A 27,845-nucleotide genomic window follows, 5' to 3' on the forward strand; every position below is an offset into this window, starting at 1 on the left:
GATAGATTTTGGTAGCCCAACTGGAAAAATCGCTAGCCCCAGGACGTCGGGCTAGCGATTTTGCGAGCCCTGCGTATGTTAATGCTCTTTAATCTCCTGTTACACAGATCCTGTGATGTGTCATAGATGATTGCTGTGTCATGTTACAGTTATTGTGGGCAGTGCGTCCTGAGATGCTCATATTGTTAGTTACTGCGTGATTCTCATGTTCACAATAAGGTAAGCAGGGAGCTGGACTAGTGCTCTTTTTCAGCTGTGCTTGACACAGCACATGCTTCACGTGACTGGAGGACAGGGTGGCTCACTCGGGTATAAAGCGGATGCAGGTTTATGCTAATTCAGATTTTGCCAGGTTATTATCACAGAAGTATCTGCTGTAGTTGTTTAGGGAGTCATATTCTATGACTTATCATTCACCTCTAGTAGTTGCATGCTATGCAAAGTGTTGGCGCAGTTTAAGCAAACATTTTTAACTAAATGTGTCTCAGTTAGGTTTATTAGCGTCTCCTCAGCCTTTGTCATCGGAGTATCTGAGATGACAGGAGGCTTCGACGTGAAGAGGCGCACGAGTGAGCTCGCTCTCAGAGCAGAGGTGTGTGTCTGTACTCCAGAGAGAAAGGGAGACGTCAGCGTGTGAGCGCAGGACGTGGCTGAGGACGCCGAGAAATCTCAAGCAGTTTGTGGGAAAGAAGAGGCCGCTTCAGCCCCCCTTTGGCTCCCCAGAGTCAAATGTCAGGCCCATCACGTCCTGCTATCTTAATTCCCCACTGCCTCCGCACACACCCAACCAGCTCCCAGATACTCTTACACTGAATCTTGGCTTCCTCATCCAAGACCGGGTTTGACCTGTCTCTCAGGTGGAGATCTCACTCTGGGCTACGAGGTGCTGACGTGACGCACCGCTGGTACTCTTCCTGTGTAACTGAACTAAAGCCTGTCTGCAGAGATGAGAAGTATACGAAATAAATATTGATTGTTATGTATTTCACATGTTTTAAGTGTAATCCTCAAGGGCTTAAAGGGCCATGTTGTGATATGCAGTCTGGTCCGTGTATAAGCAGACGCTCTCTACTAGCTCCCCTTCTTTACATCAGCCTCTCGTCCTTATTTATTTGTCAAGAAATCTGCAGCTCTCTGCCAGATCCACATCTTCAGTGAAAACAAATGTGTGTGTTTAGAGCTAAGTAATATCTTAAGACAGCCAGGCGCTTCGTTTTTTTTGGCAAACGCTGCTTAAACAGTGGATTTGTGGGCGACTATTTTAAGCTGTGGAATCAAACACACTATGACAGCTGCACAAAGATGTATGTGGGATTGATTCAAATCAAGTGGTGCGGCGCTGTGACTCATATCATAGAGGTCAAGGGGACAGATGAGTAATACTTATAGCCGTTATAGCTGAGGCATTATTTGGAACTGCAAGTGAGGATGCAAGGTGGTCTGAATTGGACAGATCAGGAATTGAACAGACGTTTTTCAGACTTTATGTCTGATTGAGCCAGTTTTAAGAATAGATTCTGTACAGGCCGCGTGTCCTGCCTCCTATAGACTCCATCTGGGTTTCCAGTACGGGGAAAACGTCTTACACATGAAGTTTTCTGCAGTGAGGATGATTTCAGACCACGCCTGGACCCTTTTCACTCCGATTTAGTCCAAAAGCATCAGGCGAGAACAGCTTTTGTTAAGATTTGCTATTTGCACAATGCTCAGTAGGTTATAAAAGTAGCTATCTTGATGGATCGTGTGCATTAATAGAGAACAAACTCCTGCCTCGGCATTGATCTCAGGTGAATAAAAGCATAGGAGAACAGAAAGGCTTGTCAAAGCGCTCGTATTAGCACATGAAAAGATTACGGGGGCTTAAAGATCAGCGAGTAAAGCTGTTTTTCTTTTTTTCTGTAGGAGACATGTTTGTCTAACATTTGAACAGACCACACACCCAGAATTCAGCGGGATGAGGTCGGCCGCATCGATTCGAGTGTTTAAACACAAAAGGCCAAATGTCACAGGGATCGAATTCAAGGAAGTTCCCCCCTCACCCCACAGCTCCCACGGCAAACACATCGAACATCACAAACACACACGCCTCTCTGTCTGCTTCTCACTGACTTCACGGTTTTCGTCAACATGAAACAACACCCTGTTAATGTTATGCATATAGAGCAGGAAAAAAAAGGTGTTGGAAATGACTTTAAAGCGAGCAGCTGACAGATAAATGCTTTAGCTATCAAGTTCTTTTGAAGTACCCACCCACCCGCACGGTGACAGCTTGCACACATTTTAGTTATAGCAAAGCAAATTACTGTACAGCCGCTTTCCTGCTCATCTGTGTGTGTGTGTGTGTGTGTGCTTAACATCTGTGTGTGTTTGAGCAAGGGAGACCTCTGCCATTGTTGAGCGTTTACATCCTGACAGCCGGGAGCCTGATAGGTTAAAAATAACCCAGAGCTTTCCAATTTTGTCATCTTTCGGGACCGCTTGTCCCGGCTGTTTTTAATTTGAGTATTTTTTTTTAGCAAGCGTCCCCCTGGAACGCTCAGGGGGGTCACCGACGACCACTTCCCGTCACATGGTTTCTCATTGTAGTGCTAACAACTATCCTCAAACGTACTCAGAAATGGGGAAGAAAAGGCCTGCGCTGTCACATTTCTGGATATCTCAGCAGGTGGGACAGCTTAAATCCTGCGTGTGAATGACAGCTTTTTTAAATTTCTTCTTTTGTTTTATCTTGGAAGCATCTTTTACTTTATGCAGGGGACAGAATTAGGCCAGTAGTACTTATAGAGGAATGAAAACCAACATCACAGACAGTGAAAGGGTGCTGCTGTCAGTTCCGACATTCCTGTAAAAGAAAGAATTCCGGCTAAACCGCGGCTCGTGTTTTGCTTCTTTCTCTGCATAAAAAAGTCAAGTCTTTTTGGGTTCCTTTAAATAACCAAACAGCAAACTAGATGTGCATGCTATGCAAACAGCAGACTATGTAAACTTTTCTGGCAAGCTAAGCAAATGCATTATGTAACTTGTTCTCGAGCATCAGATGGCTTTTGACCGAGCACAGGCGCACAGACGCTGCCGAAACGAGGCTTATCTAAAGCAGCCTCGTTCGCACTGATATTACTTCCTGTCGCTGACAGATACGCTTCTTCAACTACTGTCTTTGTTATGGGGACGGAAGTGGTTTGGAGTGTTTCGTGGTTCTCTTTGTTCCTGTTTTATTTTTTTGTCCCAACAGCACACAGCCTTTAGGGGAATCCTAGTAAAGGTCAGTTCCTGATTGGTGCACACCGTGTTGTCAGAAAGAAAGTGGCAAGTGATTTTTCTATTTGGAGCACATCAGTCAAAACAAAAGTTCAGTTCAAGTTAGCCCAGCCCTGTCACTGTATCGTGTTGAGAGGTGGAGATTTTAAAGCCTCTGTGGTTTCACTCCCTCAAACTAGTCCGCTGTATCTGTTTGCACAAGAACAAATGATCACGGTGTTATCTAACCTCTGGCGGCATATCGCTCCCTTCTGCCAATCGTGAGGCCACTCGCAGCCCTTTGCCAGTGCTGGTTCCTTCGCTCGACGTGTTCATCCCTACCCTGTGTCCTCTCATCCAAACTTAGCCCCGGGCATGCGTCCAATCAAATGCCTCTCTTTGCTCCTTCTGTAGATTGCCAAGTGGCAGTTCTATAACTAACGTGTCAAGTCTGGCTTTAGTAAACAGATCTGACATCAAATACCCACAGAAAATATCACATGGCTGCCTGCGAGATGTACATGCTCATCAGGGTGCTTTAAAAAAGTGGAACCTGCAGATCTAATGGGGCGAGTTCACACAAACATACACGCCTTTCCTCTGGTCTCGCAAGTGTGTATGAAGCGGCATTAATGTGTTAGTGAGTTATTGTCACAAAGGTGGCTTTCTTTTAACCCGGCTTGCCTGCGATGGGAACCTGTGCTGAACGCAGCCTGCTCCAGGGCAGGTTATGTAATTAGTCAGAAGCTGCATTTTTCTGTTTTTGTGCGCGCCACAATTTCTTTTCAGCTGAGAGAAAACATTTTGGATGAAATTCTGCAGAAAGCACATGAATGCGCTCGCTAGACACTTTGTTAGGTGCACGTCTCTGGTGCAGGATTGGGCCCTTTATGCCTCCAGAGCTGCTTTAATTCTTTATGGCACAGATTCAAAAAGGTGCTGGAAACATTCCTGGGAGATTTTGCTCCATATTCACACGACAGCGTCACACAGCTGCTGCAGATTTGTCGGTTTCACATCCGTGATTCGAATCTTTCGTTCCACCTCGTTCCCTAAGGTGTTCTAGTTGATAGAGATCTGGTGACTGTCACGTTCAACAAACCAGTTTGCGATGAGCTGAGCTTTTTGGCATGGTGTGTTATCCTGCTGGAAGCAGCCATCAGAAGATGGGCACACTGTGGTCATAAAAGGATGGTCATGGTCAAGCTCCAATGTGTTGTGCTTTCAGAAAGCTCTTCCGTACCTTGCTTGTAACAAGTGGTTTCTTTTTTTTAGCTACTGTTCTCTTCCTGTGTGTGTGTGTGTGTGTGTGTGTGTGTGTGTGTGTGTGTGTGTGTGAAAATCTCAGTCCAGCCTGCCTAGCACCAACAACCAAATAACCTTTCTCCGTCATTCTGATGCTTGGTTTGGTCGTCTTGACGATTCCTACATGTCTAGATGAGCTGCCGCCACATGATTGGCTGATTAAATACTTGCATTAGGGAGCAGCTGAAGAGGAGTACCTAATGGCCAGTGAAGGAATGTACTTGTGCTCAGTCCTGATTTGCAGTCTGATCAGTTTGCATGTTTTGCAATGTTCCAGCATTAATTTGGCAAAAAGTGAATTAACTTCCGCGTCTCCTGCAGTGTGACCTCTAAATTTACTTGTTGAGCTTCATGTTTAAATGGATCCAGTTTAGCAGATCTACTGTGCATTTAGTGGTGAAATAAATATATTAACTCGTGAACTGACAGCATTTTCCTCTCCGGTATTTCTCTCGTCTTTTTGCTGTTAGCATTTTTTGATATTCTCCTAACTCTCCGTGAGCCATTCCTCTGATGTAGGCGGGATTGAGTCCGTTCATTTTGTGCAGAACAAGAGTCAAATGATGCATCAAACACCAACACCCTCTTTTGTATGAGCACACAGCCTGAAGGGTTAACTAAGAAAGATGAAAACCTTGTCATGATGCTCCTTATCCCCGACTGAGTTTCCAGACTTTGTCAAGCTGTCTGTGTCAAACACTCTTTGCACTTCGTGCTTTTTAACCATTTTCTGTACACTGATTTAGTTCGAGTTTCCCAGCTGCAGAGATTTCTATCTTCCCTCGGATATAGTGGAACCAGTTGGCTCCTGTGGCGCTCAAAACGCCCTTGTTAACAATCAGATAAAACTCAGAAACCTCACGGGTGTTTTCCACGTTCACCAGGTACTATTTTTCTTTCTGCCGAGCTACACCTGCAACCCGCATCGCCTAGCAGAAAGACACGTGCATCTACCCGTGACGAGAAGCTCGTGACAGCGTGACGAGATGTTTGGGTGGGATGTTTTTCTTTCCTTATACGTGCTGAACATGTAACATCTTTACTGACCGGCTGACACGCTTTCACATGTCGACCGATTCTTGTCCTAGCGTTAAAAATAAAGAAGACTTTTGAACTTTTGCTTCACGCCTTGAGAACATTGCTACAGTTTGTGCATGCGTTTTCCTTTTTTGGTCGTCAGGTAAATGCACGGAGCAATTAAACATTGAAAATGAATCACTTTTGAGGTGTGCGGTTGTCCGAGTTGCCCAGCTGTGCATTCAAAAACGGCGTGTCCATTGGCTCTCAGGGAAGAGCTATTGTTAGCCGTATAATGTGATTTCTTACCGCCTCTTGTTTGCATTCTGTGAAGGCATTGCGGTGGCGGTCGTGTAAACGCACTCGGAAACGCCGCCTGTTGCCAAGAACACTTAAAAACCTGATGCATGTGTTTGGGTGTGTGTCTGTCTCACTGTTGTATTGTTGGCCTTCAGTGCTGTGTAGCTCTATAAACAGCAGGGAGCATCATTATTTGTTAGGCCTTGGGATGACTTGGATTCAGTTGTTGTTTTTACAATCTAAGTGTTTTAAAAAAAATGCTCTGTCTTTGTGGTTTACAGAGGGATGTCTTTGCACTTGTGATGTATGCATTTGTCTTTTTTTTGGTGCGCTTGTTCACAAACCGTGGTTTCTGTGGTTGTACACATCTGCCTCTGTGTGTGGTTTTGTGGCTCCATTGAGACAGTTTGGCTCTTAGCCAGCTGAAACTGTCCATCACTAGGAAGGCTGGAAGTAATGGGTTCATTTCCCCCTTTGGGACGAGACGGGGCTGAATAAAAACAAGAGAGAGAGGGGGAATGTCTGGGGACGCTGCAGGAATGATAACAGCACGCGACAGAGCCCGGCAGGACCGCCGATTCGCCTGCACGCTGCTGTGACAAAAACACAAACATCATCGTCACCTCAGCGTTTGTAATAATTAAGCTATCGAAGTCTTTAATTAAACAAACACTAATGAGCACGTGGAGGATTCTCCTGTAGTGCGCTTTCACGTCACGTGTCCATTTCAAACACGGAAGTGGAGCTGATTCTAATAAATGCCTGGAGCGTGGGTGTGGTCGGGGCTGTGAGAGCAGGTGAAACCATGTAAACACACGCTGTCAGAGACTTTATTATCATAACCCTGCATTAGCATATCACCGCATACCCATCCAGCGGCATCTTAAGCTTCTTTGTTTCATAAACAGTCAGCAAATAAAATCTAAACGCTATAAGAACGTCGTTCCTCTCTGAGAATATAAAAATAACCGCCCGGTCTCTGTTCGCTCTTTTTACTACATATCATCCCGGTGTGCTCTTTGTTTTGTTGGCACTGTAACCTACATTCTGCTCAATGTGCTGCCTCCATGTTCCAAGTATGCAGCGAGTGAACAACATAGCAGAAATTCCTTGAAATCCTGGGTAGCATTTAGTAGAGCTGGTTTTACGAATGCTCGCAGGTGTAACTTTCACCTGTTTATACTCAGACGAGAGTACTGCTTTTGTTAATCTCAACCTTTCCCTTCTCATCTCTATATTTCTGTTTTGTTTTGTTCTGCAGACCCCTGCCTCATAGTGATGCCGCCGTGCATGGGCGAGGCCGACCGCTTCAGTTTGGAGGCGTTGCGACACATCCACAAACAGCTGGACGATGACAACGACGGGGGGATAGAGGTCAACGAGAGCGTGGAGGTGAGCTCGGGGCATACACCTTTGAGATTCGGGCGGTTACGATAAATCTCAGAAGATGAGTAAGCAGAAAGTGAGCTATGAAGAGGGTGAAGAGTTGAAAGGTGGCGGGTCCAGATGACATTCCTGTGGAGGTTTGGAGGTGATGCGGAGAGAGGGCAGTGGACTCGACCGGATCTTTTAACACAGCTGATCTGTTCTAACTACAGAGGGATAAGGATGATTACGTGAAGTTGCAAGGGTGGAGGTAGTGAAGGTGGATGAATTATAATACCTGGGGCAACCCATCCAAAGCAGCGGACAGTTCACTAGACAGGTGGACATGAGAATTCAGAAACTGTGCAGCAGGTGGAGATGAGTGTCAGGGGAGATTGGTGACAGAGGGTGAGCAGCAGGAGTGAAGGGGAAGGTTTAAAGGGACAGCTCAGGCTGAGGATGTTGGAGACAATGTTGGAGATGTGAGGCTGAGATTGTTTACACGTGCGCAGGGGTGGGATAGTGGATAATAGGGGTGCAACAATACACAAAGTATCGGTTCAATACTTTGGTGTCACAGTTCGATACTTTTTCGATACAAAAAAATGTTCATGCCTTTTTAATTTGTCATTTATTAAAATTATAAATATATATTTTAACTCAAAAGTACAGTTTTTAAATTTAATGTTGCTGAAACAACAAAATAATAAAAAAAATAAATCTATCTGATGGAGAAATCGCTCATCTTTTGAAAAGAGAGTTTATTACAGAGAAATGGCTCTTTCCAAAATAAAAGCTATACTATACGCTTCTTCTGGGTTATATTCTCAGCAGCATATTAAACATATCAGGTCCCCATCAGGAGAATCTTGTGCTCAATGACTCGGGTAAAGTTTGTAGCATGCCTGCTTGTTGTTTTTGTCTGCTTCCACTTGTCTTTGCACTAGGATGATGTCGGAGTAAATGTGCTGTCATATTCGTTGTGTTCCCACTAGTGCTGTCAGTGTTAATCTGAAATTACAGTAACGCCACAACACGGCAAAACTCCGTTAACGAGCTACCGCAGATCGCCTCATGCGTGGGGCTGGATGGCGTCAACACCTTAACAAGCTAACTGCGCTAACGCACTAGTTCCCACCAATTGAGCATTGCGTGGCACATCTGAGACACTGTTTTACTTTAGTCCATGACTCGCTTACCTTCAGGGTCATACTTCACATGAAGACCAAAATAGTTCCAAACGCCAGATCTGAATGAGGGTGGGGGAGGTTCAATTTGCCATGTTGCAACGAGCTTAGCTTCTGTCTTGCTAGCTTGCGCTGCGCTCAGTGGATCTGCGCTCGACAGTGCAGCCTAGGCGGAGTAGTCAAACGCAGATCCACTGAGCTCTCAACACAGACAGCACCGTCAGAAGAAAAGTTGATAAAATAAATTAAAAATGTTGTATTGTTTGATACATATGCGTACCGAACCGAAAGCACTGTATCGAACGGTTCAATATCGATACGAGTATTGTTGCACCCCTAGTGGATATATTGGACAAAGGGTGTTAAAGATGGAGCTGCCAGGCAGTAGGTAAAGAGGAAGGCCACAGAGGAGATTCATGGATGTAATGGAGGAGGACGTGCAGAGCGTTGTCGCGACAGAGAAGGATGTTAGGGTTTGGCTGAGGTGGAGCCAGATGATCCGCTGTGTCCCGTAAGTGTAGGCGAGCTGTTCTACACAGTCATAGTGAAAACATTTGATTTACACGAGGCCTAGTCTCCATCTTCTTTTTATATATTTTGTCCTCAGCATATCTCCTTTACTAAAGTAATAAAAAAAATCCCGCCAGTTTTTATACATTCCTAGTTTTCTGATTTAATTACTGCTTTGCTGTAAAATTTGTGACCTCTCTGACTATAAAGAAAAGTAATATGGCAGGAGCTAGACTGATAACAATGAAAACACATTTTATAGTACAATAAGCTGCTGCGGTTACATAATTATTATACCTAAATTGCATTTCTGTGAAGAAGATTTCACAAAGTGTATTTTGCCCTCTGAAACACACCCTGTTGTTTAACAGGCCACCCAAATGGTTAAAGTTGACCTATTTTTTTATAAATGCAACTTGCTCTAACTGATTGCTGAAAGCTGGCAAATCTGAGTAAATGTTTAGTTTACAAAGCTAAGAGTGAATAAATGCTTGTGGCATTGGATCAGTCAAAGGCAATAAGTCATCAGAGGAGACGGCCAAGTCAGCATTCCTAACATACAGACACATCATCAAAGACGCACACGACTCTTTACTTACAGTTTCATACGACTTGTGATGTAATTTATCATTAAATGTTGAAACTGTTCATATTTATAGTTTTATCGAGAGCGTGCGATGACTCTTTTTGCTTTTTAAAGTTAAACTAAAAGCGTTTAGAGCTCCTGAAAGTCGTTTGGAAAAGTTTTACTTCTGAGTAAATAAGCTGATGCTCCAGATAGTTAAAGAGGTGAAAGTATCACCGGTACTGTAGTGTGTGTTTATGCATGGATGGTGTGCGTGTGTGTGTGTGCTGACATCTGAGATCACGCTGACCTGGTGTGCCCTGTGGGTCTCTTGGTAATCAGCCACCTCCTTACATTGAAAAGCAACCACTTGGGACTGCAGTCACATTTTCTGTGCATGTGTGCATGTGTGCATGTGTGTGTGCATATGTGTGTGTGTGTGCATGTGTGTGTGTGTGCATGTGTGTTTGCTGGCAGAGACGTTTTTAACTGCCTGAGAAGTGCTGGTGTGAGAAACCGTTTATACCCCACAGCCCTGTGGTGGCGCCTCAGTAAAGGGCCGGATGCTGTGTGAATCCCGTCTAAAGACCTCCGAGGGCTGGAGTGTCGGAACTGGACCTCAGCCCACACGGAGGAGCTGTGTGTCCGTCCGTGTGTGGATTACCGACGCCTGCGTGTACAGTATACGAGTGCGATACTGAATGTCCCCATGCTTAGTATCACCTTTTGGCTCAGTAAAGGCAGAGGCTGATCGTTTCTTTCATGTTGTTTTTGGCTGTTTATTTTTTACCTAATATTTTCGAACCTCTCCTCTGGTCTCCTGAGACAAATGGAGTCGGGTTTCAAAGCTGGGCAAATTTATTTTATCAAATTAGTGGCTGTCCATCAGTTGGCTCTATGAAAGACGAGCAGGAGACTGTGACTGAAAAAAGTGATTTGTCTTTTTTCGGCCTCATCAAAATCCGGCTCACATCACGTTCTGACCTTTATGACCACAGACACACTGGATGCGTAAAATATTTTATACGTCAAAAATATTTTTCATACAAAGAGCATTGATTTTTTCAAATCGAGCGAGGTTTTTCCAATTTTTCGAATCTAAATCAACAAATCTGACCAATCAGACCACTGCAGAACCAAGTTAGTTGGTGCTTTACAAAGATAAAACAGTGCAGTAGTGCAGATAAACGAGACTATACAGTACTCATTGCAATTCTTATTCTGAGAGCACGAGTGCATTCACACAAACAACTGTGGCTACATGGACTGAATCTTAGGCTACATCTACACTAATCCGAGTTTTTTAAATGGACTAACAATGAGGTGGAGTTGTTGCTGCGAGTAACACAAAAGTACAAAGTTGCAAAAGCGAGTGAGAATTAACGAATTTGAAGAAAAGCTATCTGGAGCATGTACAAACTGGTATTAATTTTTAATAGGGCTGTCAAAATTGAGCGCAAACTTCTGTATAATGCCCTCTTTAATCTTAGTTTAATTGGTCACATGACTGCAACACATGACTAAAATGCATTGTTTTTAAAAGTCTCTGTTTACGCAGTCCATACTGCGCTGCGAAAACAACGTTTTCAAATGTATCCACTTTGGAGAGCATTTTCAAAAAGCTCCATTCTCCTTGACCAAAAACGCCGTCTCAGTGTGGACGGTGTGTGCTTTCAAACGAAAATGTATTAGTGTGTGCCTTATGTACCGCTTTTCTATTCGGTTGAGCACTCCAAGTGTTTTCCTACTACAGGTCCCACTCACACATTCAGAAATCACTTTTATCTATGCCTCGGAGCTTTCCAGCACTTACACACACACTCACGCTTTGATGGAAGCATTCGGGGCAACTTGGCGTTCAGTACCTTGCCCAAGGATACTTGGGTATGTGGACTGTGGGAGTCTGGGATCAATTCACTGATCTTCCAGTTGGCAGACAACACACTTCACTGTCTGAGCAGTACTATCTAGTGTACTCATAAGCACCAGAAAGCTGGCTACTCAATGGGAGGGACCACTAAGAAACTTCAACCACTGATCGGACACTGACAGGAGTAGCAGTGTGGTCTTCTGCTGCTCCTGTCAGCTCCTGCTTCAAGATTCAACATGTTGTGGGATCGATGTCTGTAAACCCTACAGGTGACTGTGTGGGAAAAGCCAAGCAGCAGATCAGGACTTGATGAATTACCCAGACCAGACCACTTGGCACCAACAATCACTCGCTTAAATAATGTTAATTACTTATTTTGATGCTCAGTTTGAATTTCAGCAGGTCGTCTTCCCCATGTCTACATGCCTAAATGCACCGAGTTGCAGGAAACCGGCTGATTAGATATAAAAGTGAGCAGGTGTACCTAATAAAGAGTCCAGGGACTGCCGTGTGCTAAATAAATGTGCACCCAGAGAAGGAAGTGAGACACAGTGTTTGTGTTTTTCAAAGTTTGGTCTGGTCCGGCAGATTGCTCTGCAGTGAGTGGGGCCGACAGGGCCGAGCCTTTAACCTCAGCCTACTCAAAAACACAGTGCAGGATCATAGGCTGCTCTCAGGCTTATATAGGCTTAGTAGGCACGGATGTAGCGCTATTAATGACGCACAATGTTAAGTTGTGACTTGTTTCGTAGGTTATGTATCCACTGTTTCCACAGCGGAAGTTTAATATACATTTTTACAAGTGACTGCGCAACAGGACGAAAGAATCTGTAACGTTTGAGGTGGCATTTTTACCTGTGTGTCTCTCAGTGAGTCAACATCATGAGCAATTAAAACGTGAATGACGTTCAGCTGGATCATGGTAACTCCATGTTAGTTATTTCCCGAGAAGGACGGCAACCCCATGTGTACCTCAGTGATCCCACAAAACCTTTAAAATATATAATAAAATTCAGATGTGAAATAGTAACTATGTAATAGTAATGAAATTCTGCGTGTCTTTTGGATCTTGTTGTTAGTTTTTCTGAAATATTTATGATGAACTGAAGCCTGGTAAGTCTGTATTCATGCAAAAGGGATTAGAAAGAGAGCTCTTAATGTAATAAATGGTAATTAATACAACTGTATTTATGATGTGAAAGTTTGGTTTAAGGGTTTGTGGGCTACAGTTAGCCATTCGATCCCCTGTTGTGGTTTGTGGGACGACTGGTCGCATACTACCAGCAGTTTGATTTACAGTCAGGCTCTTTCTAGCAGTGATGAGCTGAAAGGAGGTACACAGTTAAGAGGCAGACTGACGTGTGGGGTCAGCTCACATCTGGCCTTTGGCAATCAAGACCTAATCACACTCTTGCCCCTTTGCCACCTGGCTGACACCCTACACCCTCTGTTGCACTTCCTCCTTTCCCTCTTTCCCGCTACCTTTATCCCAGTAAGGTGACATTTATCATGTCATGACCACGAGCATGATATTTGTTTTTCATGACAAAGATTTCAAGAGAATCTTAAGGTGGAAGTCAAGTTCAAATGAAGTCGTGTTTCCACAGAGGCGATGATGTATGTGACAGTGACGCAAGTGGCTTTGTGGTCATGTTTTCCTGTGTCTGTATATTTCATAGAAAACATGAGAAAACCTTTCTTTAAGGCAGATATGATGGAGGATGGCTTTCCCAAGTGGCATCTGTGTTGAGCACATTTATTTTACACACATAATCCTCTATTCAAGCTCTATTGGCTGTTCGTATATTAACATCGCTCAAACCTTAAGCACGTTTACACGTTGTGTAAATATGATCTTCACATCATTTAGAGAAAGAAATTAATGCTTAGCAAGGCAAGGCCGTGACAAGCCTGGAGAACTATTCCCGAAGACTAAAGAAATGACGAGAAAGAAATAAAAGTGGGCAAACCGAAAACTGACTTTCAAGCTCGTCAAACTCTGTCTTTGCCTCATACACTGTATTTCCATGCACATGTTTCAGTAAACTGCCGTCCCTCCTATTTCCCATTCCCCGAGCAAAATATAAAGAAATGAATGGGTGGCTCAAGACTTTTGCATTTCAGTTGCCCACATTTGAAAAAGCTAAATATTTCCATTACATGGTAAAGCTTTGTTTAGCTTCCATAGCATGATGAGAATGTCATTACAGCGTGATTCTGAAAGTATGAAGGCGATCTTTTCACACAGTTGTCGGTTGCCTGGCAGCGCTGACACATGAACCTGTTTCACCTTTAAAATTCTTCTGTAACTTAACTACAATCACTGTCGCTATGGAAGATGGAAATGAATCCACAGAGACAACACTGGCCACACGTCATATCACCACACAAGTAATAAAACATGCGCACGCAAACACACACACATGCACATATGCAGGTCATACACAGTCTTCGCCTGTATTTGAGTACAGATTGAGCTCTTTTTGCTCATTTTGACCCCAATCTCAACGTCTGCCTCACTTAATATCTAGTTTTTAATACATAAGTTACCACCTTAAACGTACTGTCAGCACGGGGTGATAGAGGAGTGAGAGCAAACAAGGAAGTATAGAGGCCAACATATCTCTGTTCCCTTTGCATTGGCAGCGTTCACTTGACGTGTCACGCCACATAGATATCAACCAGGATGTTGAACAAAAAAAAAGAGGCTTGGGCTGCTCTGAAAGTTCACTTTAAGAGACGAGAGTCATAAATAATTGTCATGGCAGGGTGAAAATTTACCAGGATTCAATGCAACTTTATTTATATAGCGCCAAATCTACTGTCGCCTCAAGGTGCTCAAGGTAAAGACTCCACAATAATAGAGAGAGAATCCCACCAATCAAAGCATTTTTATCATCATCATGTTTGAAGTTGTTTCATATATAATATATTTATAATCTGCACTCCCCTAATGTGGGTCTCCAATCATCCATCAGGTTTTTCTTTCCTCCCTCTCTAGTTATCCTAAATATATACCGTTAATATATATATAGAAACCCATAAGTGTCACAGTAATATTTTTTTACAGTCTTCTAAAAGCATTTGAAATTTGACGAGGAATCCAGCCCTGTTAAACATAATCCCGTCTCTTATTACGCCGCGAGTCTGGGTCTTGTCAGGTGGTTTTGAGTGACGTTTCGGGGTCTGTTTCTGAAATCAGTCACCGGGGACGGCAGGTGCACGTCTTTGCCTTCAGGGTGCTGAGCTGCGTGCTGCTCGACTGCCAAAGGGACGTTCGACTGGATCATGTTGCATCACTTGAAATCACATGGACACAAGCCAGATCACAGCAAGCGGCGATGCGGTGGTGCTACTGTGTGCGTGCTTTATTAGTTCCTAACAGACCGTGCATAATAACTTAGCAGCAAAATTAGACTTGCCTGTGAGAAGCCTGTACCAATATAAGCGTACATTATATATTTATTATTTGTGATGAGGCTGCTATGATGAGAAGAAACTTGAGGAGGAGCCTCATGGAACATGGAGGGTATGGTATATCTATAAAAAGAAGCTTCTTGAAGGTTTGTTGACTTGTCTGGGAATGCCTTAGAGGGAACATTCAAATGATATTTTAGTCACAAGTCCAAGCTTTGAAAGAGGACAGAGTTTGTGCATTAAGGTGTTAGCTGCAGTGCAGCAATTAACATGTATCCCTTCTAATTATCTCTTGGTACTACAACAACCATGTCAGCAACTGCAAAGTGATTGCACACTCTTTGTCTTTCTTTATAACCGGGCTGGTTTATTTATTTTGACCTGAATCAGGCTAGCAGTTTCCCCTTACGTCTGAGAGCTATGCTAAGCAAAGCTAATCAGTGCTGGTTCTAGCTGCATGTTTAATATGTAAATACAATAAAAGGTAATGTTCGTGCTGATCTCTCTTTAAGCAGTTAAGCATATTTGTTCCTAAGATACTTACTTCTTCTACTTACTTTCCCTAAGATAAGATATCTCCCCTTGCAGGCAAACTCAATTTTAGATCTCCACATGTTAGCTACTGCATTGATGAAGCGCACAGTAACAGCACAATTACCCAAGCATGTTTTTGATGGTGGGACGAATCGCAGAACCAGGACAAAACCATAGAATAAATGGAAAAGATGTACACAGCCAACTAATGTCATTTACTGGTTTCTATTTCCCAGTCTTCCCCTTTGATGCTAACATTGAGCCTAGCGTTAGCATTTTAGGTACTACTGTCTTGGTTTCTTGGTTGTTTAAACTAATGTTACAGAGAACAAGAATATTAATTAAAGCCTCAAAGGTCAAAATAAGTAAAACAATCACTATAAGGAGAATAAGGAGAAATGTGTCATCTGTGAGGTTAGCAGTGCTAAAACACATTTTTATCAGCTGTTAATGTTACATGTGTTGTAGCATTGTTTGATGTTAATAGCTCTCTATGTGTAGTCAGAGGCTCAACAAGTTGTAAATGCTGGCAAATAGCAGCGGTTAGTGAGTCAGTCACAGTTGAATGCTGCTTTCACCATTTCCGCCACCTCTCTATTTGAGATAATCCCATGATATTCATGCTGTGTAAGCAAACAGTCCACTAAATCAAAGTGTAATAATAGGAGTAGAGAAATTGAGACACAGTGACTTTTTCTGAACGTTTATTTAAGAAAGGCTCTTGTCACACAGGCCTAGAAATTAATTCATGACTCCATGGCAACTGCCAACTGCTAGGGAAAAATGTGTATTTCCTGATCCAGCAGCAGTTCCTAGGTAGAAAGGACGAATATGGTGTTACACCGGAAAACTCTTTCAGGTTGTTTTGGTCGTTGGCAGATTGCTGCATTTGCCGGAGTGGAAACAAAACCGTGAGTTCAACACAGTCTGGAAACACAGGCGTTTTCCTTTAGAGTAAATGCTGTGACTTTTGAAACTTCCTGATTGCAGCGTTAAGGCTCAGCAAGTGGTTGCCAAGCGTTTGCAGACAAGTTGGAGTCTTCCATGCAAAGTGTGGGAGACTGTAGAAATTTGCTAGCAACCAACTAGAATCACAGCAATCACAGAGAGCACTCTCTTTGTGACTGAGTTCACATGGTGACAACCAGCAACTTCCAGCAATTGCTCACCAACCGGTCAGGAAATAATCATCTTCCCTTAGTGACGGGAGGTTGCTGAGGGGGGCTGTGTGACACAAGCCTTAATTTTTACCAAAACAGGTTATGTAGACGCAGAGATGCAAATCCCTCCTGGGCTGCATCAGGAACAGCATCCAGTTTAAAGAAAATAAAAATAAATAATAATAATAAAATCCGCTAACTCAAACTACCTCCTGTGGTGACTCTTTCTGAATACGGATGCATTAGCCTGGTGATTGATGGAGATATTGCCATTGAGGGGCAAATGGTTCTAAAGTTAGGGGCATTAATGGAAGAAAAAATTCTTGGCAGCAGAAAGCAGTATGATGTCGTAGAAAATGTCCTGCTGGATGTTGGATGGGGGGGTCAGTACACAGAAGGTATGGTTTGTCCTCTTGGTACCAGTGAGGCGAGACAAAAACCATTGTCTGAATCTCACATAAAGAGAGTTGGAAGAATAAAGGCATTAGCTTGTAAAAGGCCTTCTGATCTCCCAAAGTAAGGTTTTATTTTTGCTGTCGAACTGATGTGAATGAAAAAAAAAAAAACCCTGCTGCTAATGACAGAACAGAAAGTTCAGACCTCGGCTGTTCTAAGAATAACTTGATAAAACCCAAAGAGCATGTGACATGATCTCCGAAAACACGTTTTAAAAACTGTCAACCCAGAGTACAATGTTACGCAAAACGACACCCACTTTGATCTTGAGCGAAGTAACAAGCCTGACTGCACAAAAAAAAGGGATGAAAAAGATTTTTTATCATGGGAGCTACAGTTTCACAAAAGTCTGCCCAGCTGTCATGTGAGATAAATCAGGTGTACCTCCTGGTAGTTCACGTTATAATGAACTGTAGCCAAGTGCACCTCACCTTTTGTTCCAAATCTGCGACATATTAATAATAATTAATCAACTTAATTATCCTCCTTTTGCAGACTCACAAACTAATGACTTTCATTAACGCTGAGGTATGCTGTTGATTAAAAACATCATCACTCCGGGTTATGGTGATAGATAAGTGATGGATGTAATAACTTCCAGTAATATTAGATAAGCTGATGAGGACAGATGGATTGATACAGTAGATATTTGGGGGGGTGAATAGAGTCTAGACTGTTTAGAGAAAGCAGAGATTCATGGGAAGTATGTCGCCAACTCCCCCCAATCTGGAATCTGATATGAAGAAATCTGTCTTTGTTTGCTGTGTACGTGTCTGCCTCGCTCTGAACATGTGCCACTCTCTGTCTGTGTATGTAGACGTGTTGTCGTATTTTCAGGACCGAGGCTGTCTATCCCTGGAAAAATAAAGGACGTTTGATCACTTTGCAGAAATATATTCTGCAAGCTACACACTGTGTCTGTAACTATCACAGCTATTGGGCTATCTTAACTGTTAACCACAGAAGCCACAAAGACCTATCATTGCATTCATGCCTCTTAGCTTACTTTATATGGTCCCATAAAGCAAAGGCAAAGCTGCCTTTCAACATATGCAAAGAGGCCCTGCTAGTCTGCCTGCAATTAGTTTCATGCTGCAGCAATGCAACCAATTGCTGTTGCTTTTAATATAACACTCGAGCAGCTATTTGTCTTATACAGTTGTTCATTTACTAGTGCTAATGTGTTACTTGTAGCGTGTGATTTTTCTGCTTGTTGTTGAGCAAATGTGGCCATCAGGATATCTCTCAAGGTCTGCAACAGAAAGAATGTCTCCTTATTCGCTGTCCTTTGTCTTTTCTTATCTGTGGTGAAATGTCCTTGAAGTTCACATCTTTGCCAGCACCACTTCATATTTTTCTTTTCATAAAGTGAGCATTAAAAGGCTTTTCGAGACACTAATTTAGACTAGCGTTGCACACATTGCGGTCCCTCGAGTGACTCAGCAGGCCGTCAGTTCCTTTAGCTGGTGCCCAGTGTTACGTCAGTAAGAAGACAAATTTGCATTTCTATTGTGAAAGAAGAACATGGCAAATGTTCTCAGAGGATTTTTGTTCTCAACTGATGCAGTGAAACTGCCTTTCAGAACCAAATTCGAATCCTTTGATACGTGCAGACACAGGCAGCAACACGTGGACTGTCAAGATTTTAGGTACAGTGTAAACTGTAGTTTGTAGATTTGTTACTCTTAAAATGAAATTCCACTGATTATAATTTGAATAGTCTGTGCTGTTCCATGATTCTTTCATTAATGAAACCAAATAATTGGACTGGATTCTGAAAGCTTTCCATCTCTTTTTAGATCACCCGATAATTCAGTTTCTGACCAAATACATGCAGAACTAACGACACATCAACCGGGTGCATCTGCACTTTGTAATAAGCCCAAACACATAGGAAGGAAATTTACCTAAAACTGACTTGTCCTGCTGGACCTCAGTTCAGTGTTCGATTATTATTACAGAGATTATTATTACAGAGAGGATGCTGTAGGTATTAAAGGTACTGCAGTGCAGTGGTTTGAATCATATCTATCTAATAGACTTGATTTTGTTCATATAAACACACTAAGGTTAATTATGGAGTTCCACACAGTTCTATGCCAGGGCCACTTCTGTTTGCATTACATACGCTTCCCTTGTGCAAAATCATTCAAATACCCAGCTTCATCTATTCAAACCAGATGACACACAGCAATTAGTTAGTCTGCAAGAATGTCTTAGACATAAAGACCTGAATGACCTCTAATTTCCTGCTTCTAAAGATAAAACTTAGGTTACTGTTCTCAACCCTATGTTATTGTATTTGGGAGACAGACAACCTCTCTACTTTTTAAGGCTTAAAACCTTCCTTTTTGATAAAGCTTATGCTTAGAGCTGGATCAAGTGACCCTGAATCCTCCCTTAGTTAAGCTGCTGAGATCTTCCTTTGATGCACTCATCTTTTTAATCACTATGTGTTTATATGACAGAGGTGTGGCGACCAGAAGCCACAGAAAGCCAACGACTTCAAATGATAACAAACTATCTGCTGTTGGCGTGAAGCAGTTGGGTCCCGATTTGAACTTTCCTCAGCTTCAATTCAAGAAAGCCGCTACCAGTGATAGCAAAGGATGTTGCTGACTGGCATGTGACAGCTTGGTTAAAAACGTGAAGAGTGTTACCTAGTCAACCAGATCCCAGAATGTCCATCGGTGACCAACTGTCGGCTATAAATCGATGTACGACAAAACAAATCTGATCATTTTGAGCATTACATAAAATGACAATACCACTAAGCAGTGGTATTTGGTTGCATAGTGGTCATCACTGTTCATTTTTAATTTAGTTTTAGTCGTAGACTTTTGAGAAAAACATTTCGTTTTGGTGATAATTAAGCGATCACAATCTTTTTAGTCTCGTTTTAGTGGCCTAAATCTCATAAAATTGTAGCAGACTAAATCTAAAGCTGATTAATTTGACTAAAATATGTAGTGTAAAAGTTTGTCGTAGTTTTCTCAAGAAAAGCATCTATTTTTCCTTGATTTCACTGGCATATTTTTCATGAGAAACAGGGAGCATAAGAGCTAGTCATACCGTTTCCCAATGGCGAATCCACCTTACTGTATGAGGAGATTACTTCTGATTGGATCACTTCCAAACTGTCAAGCCTTTCCACACAACTTAATTAGTTCTGGATCTCGTTTCTCCTGAATATTTTCATCTTGTTTTTATTTGCTGACAAAAGTGTTGATGCATTTCATCACAGTTTTTGCGGTCATTAGCTTTTTAAAGCCCATCAGCGATGGGGTCTTGTCGCGGGCCGGGCAGGCACGTGGACACCCAAGTTTGTCAAAGCTATCCGGTAGTTAAGTCTGACGTCACTAGCCGTGTCTGGGCCTAAACTCCGCTGCAGGTCCATATATCAAACGATCACTATGGCATTACTGAGAGTTGAAAAACTGTCTAAAGTCTTTCATCTTTAATAAAATGATCAGCGTTCTGCTCTACCAGGTGTAACAATTGAGTTTAACATCCAGGCATCCATGAAAACGGAATTTATGACATTTAACGGAGTTAGAAGTTAGCAGGAAGTTAGCTCGCTAGCTTCTATCTCAATACAATATAGCATGTCCTGACTGCGGGGTTTTGGAAACAAATTAAAACGTACAGCTCTGTTATCACTTCAAACATAAATGAAGACAGAAAACCTAAACAGCAGTGACGTTTGTAGGGTTACTGAAGTTTGGCTAGCTGGTATATAATGATGTGCTACGTGACCGCTAGCGACACAGCTATGTTAGCATAATATAAACAAGATAACTTTTTTTCCACTCGATAAAAGTTAACGTGAGTGTTCTCGGTGGTCAGGAACAAATGTAATCGCATGGCAGGATGCTGTAAAAGGACCAAACTTCAGCCAGGAGAACAACTGAGATAATCCATCCACAATACGAGGTTAGTCATTCATATACTGCTGCATGGGCTGGGCTGTAGTTACATCCTAAGGTTTTAAAAACTGAGCTTAAATAAATGATTAGCGGTAATAAAAGCCGAGGGAGGTCAACAGTGATCACTGACTGTTTTAGGAGCTTTTTGAGATTAAATAGAAGAAAATACAAAACATTAAACATGTTAACAACACAAAAGCCATATTAAACGCAGACTACTTTAGGCCCGGAAGTAGGATTCGTCACGTCATCACTTAACGACCGGATAACTCGAAAACGAAGCAACACAGGATTTTCAAATTGGTACAATACAGGTGCAGCTACTCCTGGTGACCTCAAGGTCAAGTTCAGATTTCAGCAAAACGTGGTGGCCATGTTCCCCTGCTCAGCTGTAAGAACTACAGCCATGATTCGTGTCTCGATTAATACGCTAAGTCACACACCAGGTTTGCGTGTGAAGGTTGGATCAAGCTTCTGAATAAACACACAGTTGATGCACTTTAATCTCACGTATATTGACACAGTCAAACGCAGGAAGAGGCCATAAACATGAATATTTTATGGCCACTGTTTCTTTTTTCTTTTTTAAGTTACAAGTCTGCATTATCACCCTCTCTGTATCATGTCTTGTTTCTCTGTTTTTCATGCCAGTTATCCGCTGTGTGTTAAGAGATGAATGACTTTGTGTTGACAAAAGAAGCGATTCGGTCACTTTACTCAAGTTAGTGGATTCGAATATATGAGCGCACGCAGACACGAACCGCGCAGAGGGCTTTCAGAAAAGATTTAAAAATGATCTTTCTCCTGTGACAGCAGGAATGCTGGGAACATTTGTAGCAGACAGCCTCTCAACAACAGACAGCTTTTATGTATTCAATGTCAAACTCACGGCGCTCCTTCAGACTCTCTGAGCACGCTACAGAGACGCGTGAAAGTGCCAGTTGATTTTGGCGATGGATTCCCATGTGCGCCTATATGTCTGTGTCACACGTGCACGTCGTTCAAAACGTGTCATTAAATGCTTTTAGGACTTCTTCAAAGGAACGCGCAGTCGAGCGGCAATGACAACAGCTGTCTTGGTGCGAGCACACGATATTTTTCTAGTTGTTTTAGAGACTGGGTGTGCTGTTTTATCCTTATCAAGTCAGATGTGAAGCTCATTGATCTGTAATTATGATTCATAATTGTCTGAAATGTCAAAACACCCTCGGCTGAGCTCAAACATTCAGTCCTACATGATTAGAAGTACCATTGTCTGCTGCTGCTGCTGGTGGGGCAGTTTTGTGCTTCTTGCTCCGTCGTCAGGAGGCTCTGAACCTGCGGTACATTTTATTTACCTCAGACATGTACAGACAGTTTTTCTAGAATTGCAAACAGTATATTGAGCTCCCTGCAGATTACACCTAAGCTGAAAACTCAGGAACTTTTAATTCTACAGCTCGGGCATCTTTACTATTAATTGCATAAGCTTCTGTTTATCTGTCCCTTAACCACAGTTAACTGCATCGAGGTGCAGACGTGTCTGTTCCTGCTGTTCTTAATCTAAATTTGATTGCATGCGTAAACAAAAAGGGTGTTTTTGCTTAACATACCTGCATAAAGTTAGATGCTTCTTTTATTCATTTTTAGATTTGAATAGAACCAGTAGCTTATGTTTTTATTATGTTGGGAAATAAAGAGTTAGGTGGGGATTGCAGGATTACTTTGATATTTGGTCATACTTTGCATCACAGTAAGGCTTCCTAGGACAAATATTTGTACATGGAAAGGTACATGAATAATAACATGTCATTCATGCATTGCTCAGGTAGATTTTTATCTTTTCAGAAACAGATTAAAGGGGACAAATCATGGCGAAATATAAACTAGAAAGAAAACCAAGTGTGTGTGTTCATTTGAAGAATACTGGTTAGTGATTTTCCGTTCAGGACATTTTCAGAGACTGTTTTTATTAGGTCAAAGCACTTATTAAATACTTATTATACATTCATTATTATAAACAGACCTTTTCTGTGACTTGTTTCCAACTTTTTTGATGCAAAACAGGCGATACACAAAAGACGGTGGACAAAAGAAGTGCACAGTCCTTCTGTTCCATTACAAGATTTTAGGTGTTAGCCACATACAGATAGCTTGTAAATGTGTTGTTGTGGTTCTTGAGATTGCCTTAAATCTATCAAAACAACTCTTCACCTCATTCAAATGAGTCTAGAAAACACTCACAGCAATTTTTAGACATCACGTTTACAGGTAAGCATGATGCAATAGGACCGAGCTTTACTGTGTGATATAAAAGGCTAATTACCTATCAGAAACAACGAGGTTTGAATTAGATGGCTGATCAAGTTTTACATCAATGCCAAGGCCACACACACATACAAATATTGTTCCAAGATGAGTGCTTTGAGGTGTCTTGTAGTCAGCCATGATCCTTGTTGATGCCACCGGTGTTCTGGCAATTCTTTGTGGGTTTGTTTGCTACAGCTCATACTTCACGGGGGCATTTTTAGTTTTAGTCTACCAAAGGAGGACAGCTGGAAGCTGAAAGCACACACACAGGTGGAAGTGGCGCCTCTGCCATGGGTCTATTTCTCCTTTCAAAGTCCTTAAAAGGAAGAAAGCTGAGCAAAAAGAAAGTGTGTGTGCGTGTGTGTGTGTGATCCAAATCCAGACTTTTAGGCAAAGCCAACTCTCTGCGGCTCCCTCTGTCAAAACCACACATGGACATACAAAGACAAGCACAGCCATCTGCATCCCCCCTGGAGATCTTAGTGAAAAACACTTGTTTTAAAATGTTCTCTGCAAAAAACCTACAAATACATCCATCAGGATGATTCTGAAAATCTGTTGAAACTCACTTGTCTTTCTCTCTCTTTTCCTAGTTCATAATAGAAGATATGAAGCAGCAGCAAACCAACAAACACAGCAACCTGCACCGTGAAGACCAGCACATCACTGTGGAGGAGCTGTGGAGGGGCTGGAAAACCTCTGAAGGTAAAAAGCAAGCAGGTTGACTGAATTAATGTCATTAAAAACACAAACATCCGCATAACTGTCCCGCATGAGATGGTTGGTACTTTGACACATGTAGGGAGGCTTGCTATAAATGATACCTGTACTATAATTATAGTGGAGATAACAGGGAGTGAGCAGTTAAACAAGGAAGCACTTAAAAAAACAAACAACCTATTTATCGGGATGACGATATATACCAGTTTCCTGCAGGGAAACAGGAAGACAGCCAGGGGGGCAATCCCTAAACAAGTGTCTGTTGTTATAGCACTCAACAGTAGTCGTGCATGTTCACTCCTGGAGCTTCCTGTTTCAGAAATTAATTTAAATTCAGTTCAGTTTAATAATATAGTGCCAAATCACAACAACAGAGAAAGCCCTAACAATCACATGACAACTGAGCAACATTTGGTGACAGTGAGAAGGAAAAACTCCCTTTAACAGGAAGGACTTGCTGCAGAACCAGGATCAGGGAAGGGCGGCCATCTGCCATCGTTGGGGATGAGGGACAGGATAAAAACCATGTCTATATTTATCTATATGTTTCATAAAATCCTTATGCAAAGTTTTTTAATCTCGAACCGAGTCTTGAAAAAGAAAGAAATTAAAAATATGCTGAAAGTAGAAGACGGTGTACATAGGAATGAACTGCTCATCCCATGATGCATTGCAAATCGCAGATTCCACAGCAGCTGACTTCCAGCCTTCTTGAATTTAATCATTCTTATTTTTATGTATTTAATAACAGTTTACATGCTGTAGTTTGTGACGTCTGAAGTTTCAAGCTCACTAAGCAATCTGATGCTTGTGGGTTTAGTCGACAGTGACCTCCACCAGTTGTAGAAGTTGCTGTTTCAGTTTAGGAATGTGGGCAGTGTGGTTAAGAATAAACCATGGTTTTGTTACAACATACTGTTGTTTCTCAGCTCCGTAGCTAATAGTCATAATCAAAACCGCTATGGAGAATGAAATGCTACTTCCACTGTAGCAGCGCTGTAGCTTTATTTGGTAATATAATAATACCCAGAACCTTCTTCTTTTGAGATGACTGTGCTAAAGTCAAAAATGACCTTAAACAACTTTATGATTCTCTGACACGTCAGACGGACTTCTGCAAAAAGCCAGGACTGAAGGAGCGAGCGAACATCTACTGACATTTACTCAAAGAGAACAAAGCGTGAGCTTTTACTCACTCTGAATAAGGAGAAAGTGAAATGAGAGTTTAAGCAAACGCACTTCCATTCAAGAAACCCAGCTGAAATTCTGAGTCGTTTCAGTCATCCTTTAGTTGTAATATTGTAATCTTCAGGTTCTCAGGGGCAGTAGAAAAAAGTAACGATTTGCCTGTTGAGATGTCCTTGTAAATGGCAAAGTGAAGCTGTGTTTACGCCACTTTGTCTCATCTCCTCTCTAATTCCTTTTTTATAACCCGTGACATATGTGGTTTATCTGCAACCACAATCTGTCTTTCTGAGCTTGTTTGTGCCTGTTTGTTTATCACGCTGATGTATCTGTGCAGCTAACTGGGTTTTAGAACAAGTTCTTCACATGCACTCATGCTTGAAGCAAAAAATTAACTTCCTAGATTTTTGTTGTTTGAATGCTTCATGGGTCTTGGTAAAAATAAAATGTAGGTAAAGCCTGAAGCTTGGTGTCTTATCCTGAATCATTTTTCCCACTGTTACATCTCTTTATTTACTTACCACAAACTTAGTGTGTGTCCCAACATAACTTTGGGACTGGCTGTGGCCCAGAAAGTAGAGCCTCCTCCAGTCTGCATTCTGAGGTGTCCCAGGGAAAGGACAGCGAACCCTAAAAAGTGCTGTAATAGCACTTCGAGTGCTCAATAAGAGTGGAAAGCTGTGCATTATAAATGCCAGTGTGTTTACCGTAACAGCAAAATGATGCAACTGCAATTAATCTCAACCTGGTAATGAAACATATACTCACTTACCCGTCACACAGGGAGGGTTTGTGTGCAACGAGTGCTTTTAACTTTGATGCTTAAACCAGACTGAGAGTGCTGTCGTGCTTTGGGGGATTTTGGAGGAATGCAGAGGAGCAGATAACGAGCAGTAAATCATCTTAGTTACTGATCTGTGTGTGCGCTTTCAAAGATAACAAAAACATCTTCATTTTTCTGCTCCCCTCTTTGTTTTTATCAGTCCACAACTGGACTACAGAGGACACGGTGTGGTGGCTGAAGGAGTCGGTGGAGCTTCCGCAGTATGAGAAGAACTTCCGGGACTTCCGGATCACGGGGAACACTTTACCTCGGTCAGTACCGCACGACTCAATCAAACGTATCAGCTCTGCTTTTTTTCTTTTCCTGGGGCAACAACATAATGACACAACATCTGTGGGAATTTGCAGTGTGCCACATGTAAATGGAGTCTTTTCTTTTGTCATTTGCTTCTATTAAACACACTGTTTGTGCTACAGCATCTGAAAGCAGCCTTAGCTTTCATTAGTCTGTTCAATGCTGCCCACTGCTGGTTGTAAAAGGCAACACAGCCAATAACAGCACAACTTAAGAGCCCTTCTTTTGCTCTTGAATGAGAAAACTTTCCAAGGCTTGTAGGTTTTTTCTTTTCCAAGACAGGTCATGAAGTCAAACATGCAGCAGTACCCAAAAATCTATGCATGCTCTTGAACTCAGAGTGATGTCCCTGACTTCTCACAATCTGCTGTGAACCTAATCGTAGGTCGGTGGCTCAGTCTTTTAAAAGCGCTCCCAGGATATGAAAAATTCCTGCACGCAGCGCAGTGAAGATGAAATTTAAGGAGCATCGACATTACAAAAAAATATTCAGATGGACTGTGACTCACTGCACTCTATATTTACGGCATGAGTAGACCGGAGGATGGTGGGTGGCAGGTTATTGAAGAGCTTCATGTTACGCCACAGAGCTTATAGGAGCTGACTCATGAAGTGATGTCACAGCGAGAGGGGTAGGGTTTCATCAGCCTGCCATGTTGTCTGCGCCGATTAAGACGGTGGTGGCGGCGGTGGTGTGAAGAAGACGTCCTGGGAGACGTCGGTTTAGAGAAGGATTGAACTCTTTTTCTGTCACCACGTCGAGTGTGTTTGAGCTGACAGTGTATCACTAACTGAGTGTTACACTCACAGGCTGCCTAAGAGATGCACGCAAAGTCACAAACTGGTTTCAGCATTTTGGCTGTAGACATGTTGGTTTTTATGGAGCTAATGCTAGCTAGCTTTGTTAGTAATCTGTGCCCATAAACTATAAGTAACGACAAATTAAATACACCGTTATATAAGTCAGATAAATTCATTGAATGTTCCACCCAAACAGCTGCCCCCTGCCTGAGCCTGCCTCTGATGGAGGTTTCCTCCTGTTAAAATGGAGTTTTTCCTTCCCACTGTCGCCAAGTGCTGTATGGGGTATCGACTCATTGTTGGGGGTTCGGTTCTAATATTGTAGGGTCTTTACCTTAGTTTAAAGCACCTGTCAATTCAGTTGAGTTTTTCTTATTTAGCTCCACATTCATAACAACAGCTGCCTCGAAGCATTTCATATATTAAAAAGAAATCCAAACAGTCAGATGACTGCTTATGCAAAATGGAACTGAACCCTAACAGGCACCAGTAGTACAAACACAGATGTTGATTAGCTGCACATGCCCGTGTCAGCCCACCTGTCAATCAAAGCTATTTCTAACTCCAGTATCCAGATAAATTCAAACAAAAAGTTATAGACATAAAGGGAGGAAGCTATCTATGGAGGTCAAGGCCGTCTTGTTTATCTGGCTGTAAATATGCTTTTTAAAGTTGAGCTTTTTAACATGGGCTGTATCCCAATTCAGGGTCTGCAGCCTTAAAGTACGCAGTCTCAACGATCCTCAAGGGCCGCGTACTTAAAGACCGCTAAGGCCAGAAGTGCGAGGCTTGTGAAATGGGACGGTCTAGCCTCCGTTGCGTTGCCCAGGTTGCCTAGCAACCATGATACTAACAGCTGGAAA

General features: G+C 42.3%; 1 protein-coding gene across 2 annotated transcripts in view; it reads left to right on the plus strand.

Moving 5' to 3' along the window:
• stim2b (stromal interaction molecule 2b) overlaps positions 1-27,845 on the plus strand; it is a 57,464-nt gene that overhangs the window by 20,151 nt on the left and 9,468 nt on the right. Inside the window, exons 2-4 of one of the 2 annotated variants that reach the window (XM_006801713.2) lie at positions 7,121-7,251; positions 23,732-23,843; positions 26,027-26,138. In XM_006801713.2, the coding sequence (XP_006801776.1) occupies positions 7,121-7,251; positions 23,732-23,843; positions 26,027-26,138 (355 nt within the window). Of the gene's footprint in view, positions 1-7,120; positions 7,252-19,348; positions 19,641-23,731; positions 23,844-26,026; positions 26,139-27,845 lie in introns of those variants that run through there. The other variant, XM_006801714.3, reaches the window with a different exon arrangement.

This window comes from Neolamprologus brichardi, chromosome 3, assembly GCF_056152115.1.
Source record: "Neolamprologus brichardi isolate AB-2024 chromosome 3, ASM5615211v1, whole genome shotgun sequence".
Classification (NCBI taxonomy): domain Eukaryota; kingdom Metazoa; phylum Chordata; class Actinopteri; order Cichliformes; family Cichlidae; genus Neolamprologus; species Neolamprologus brichardi.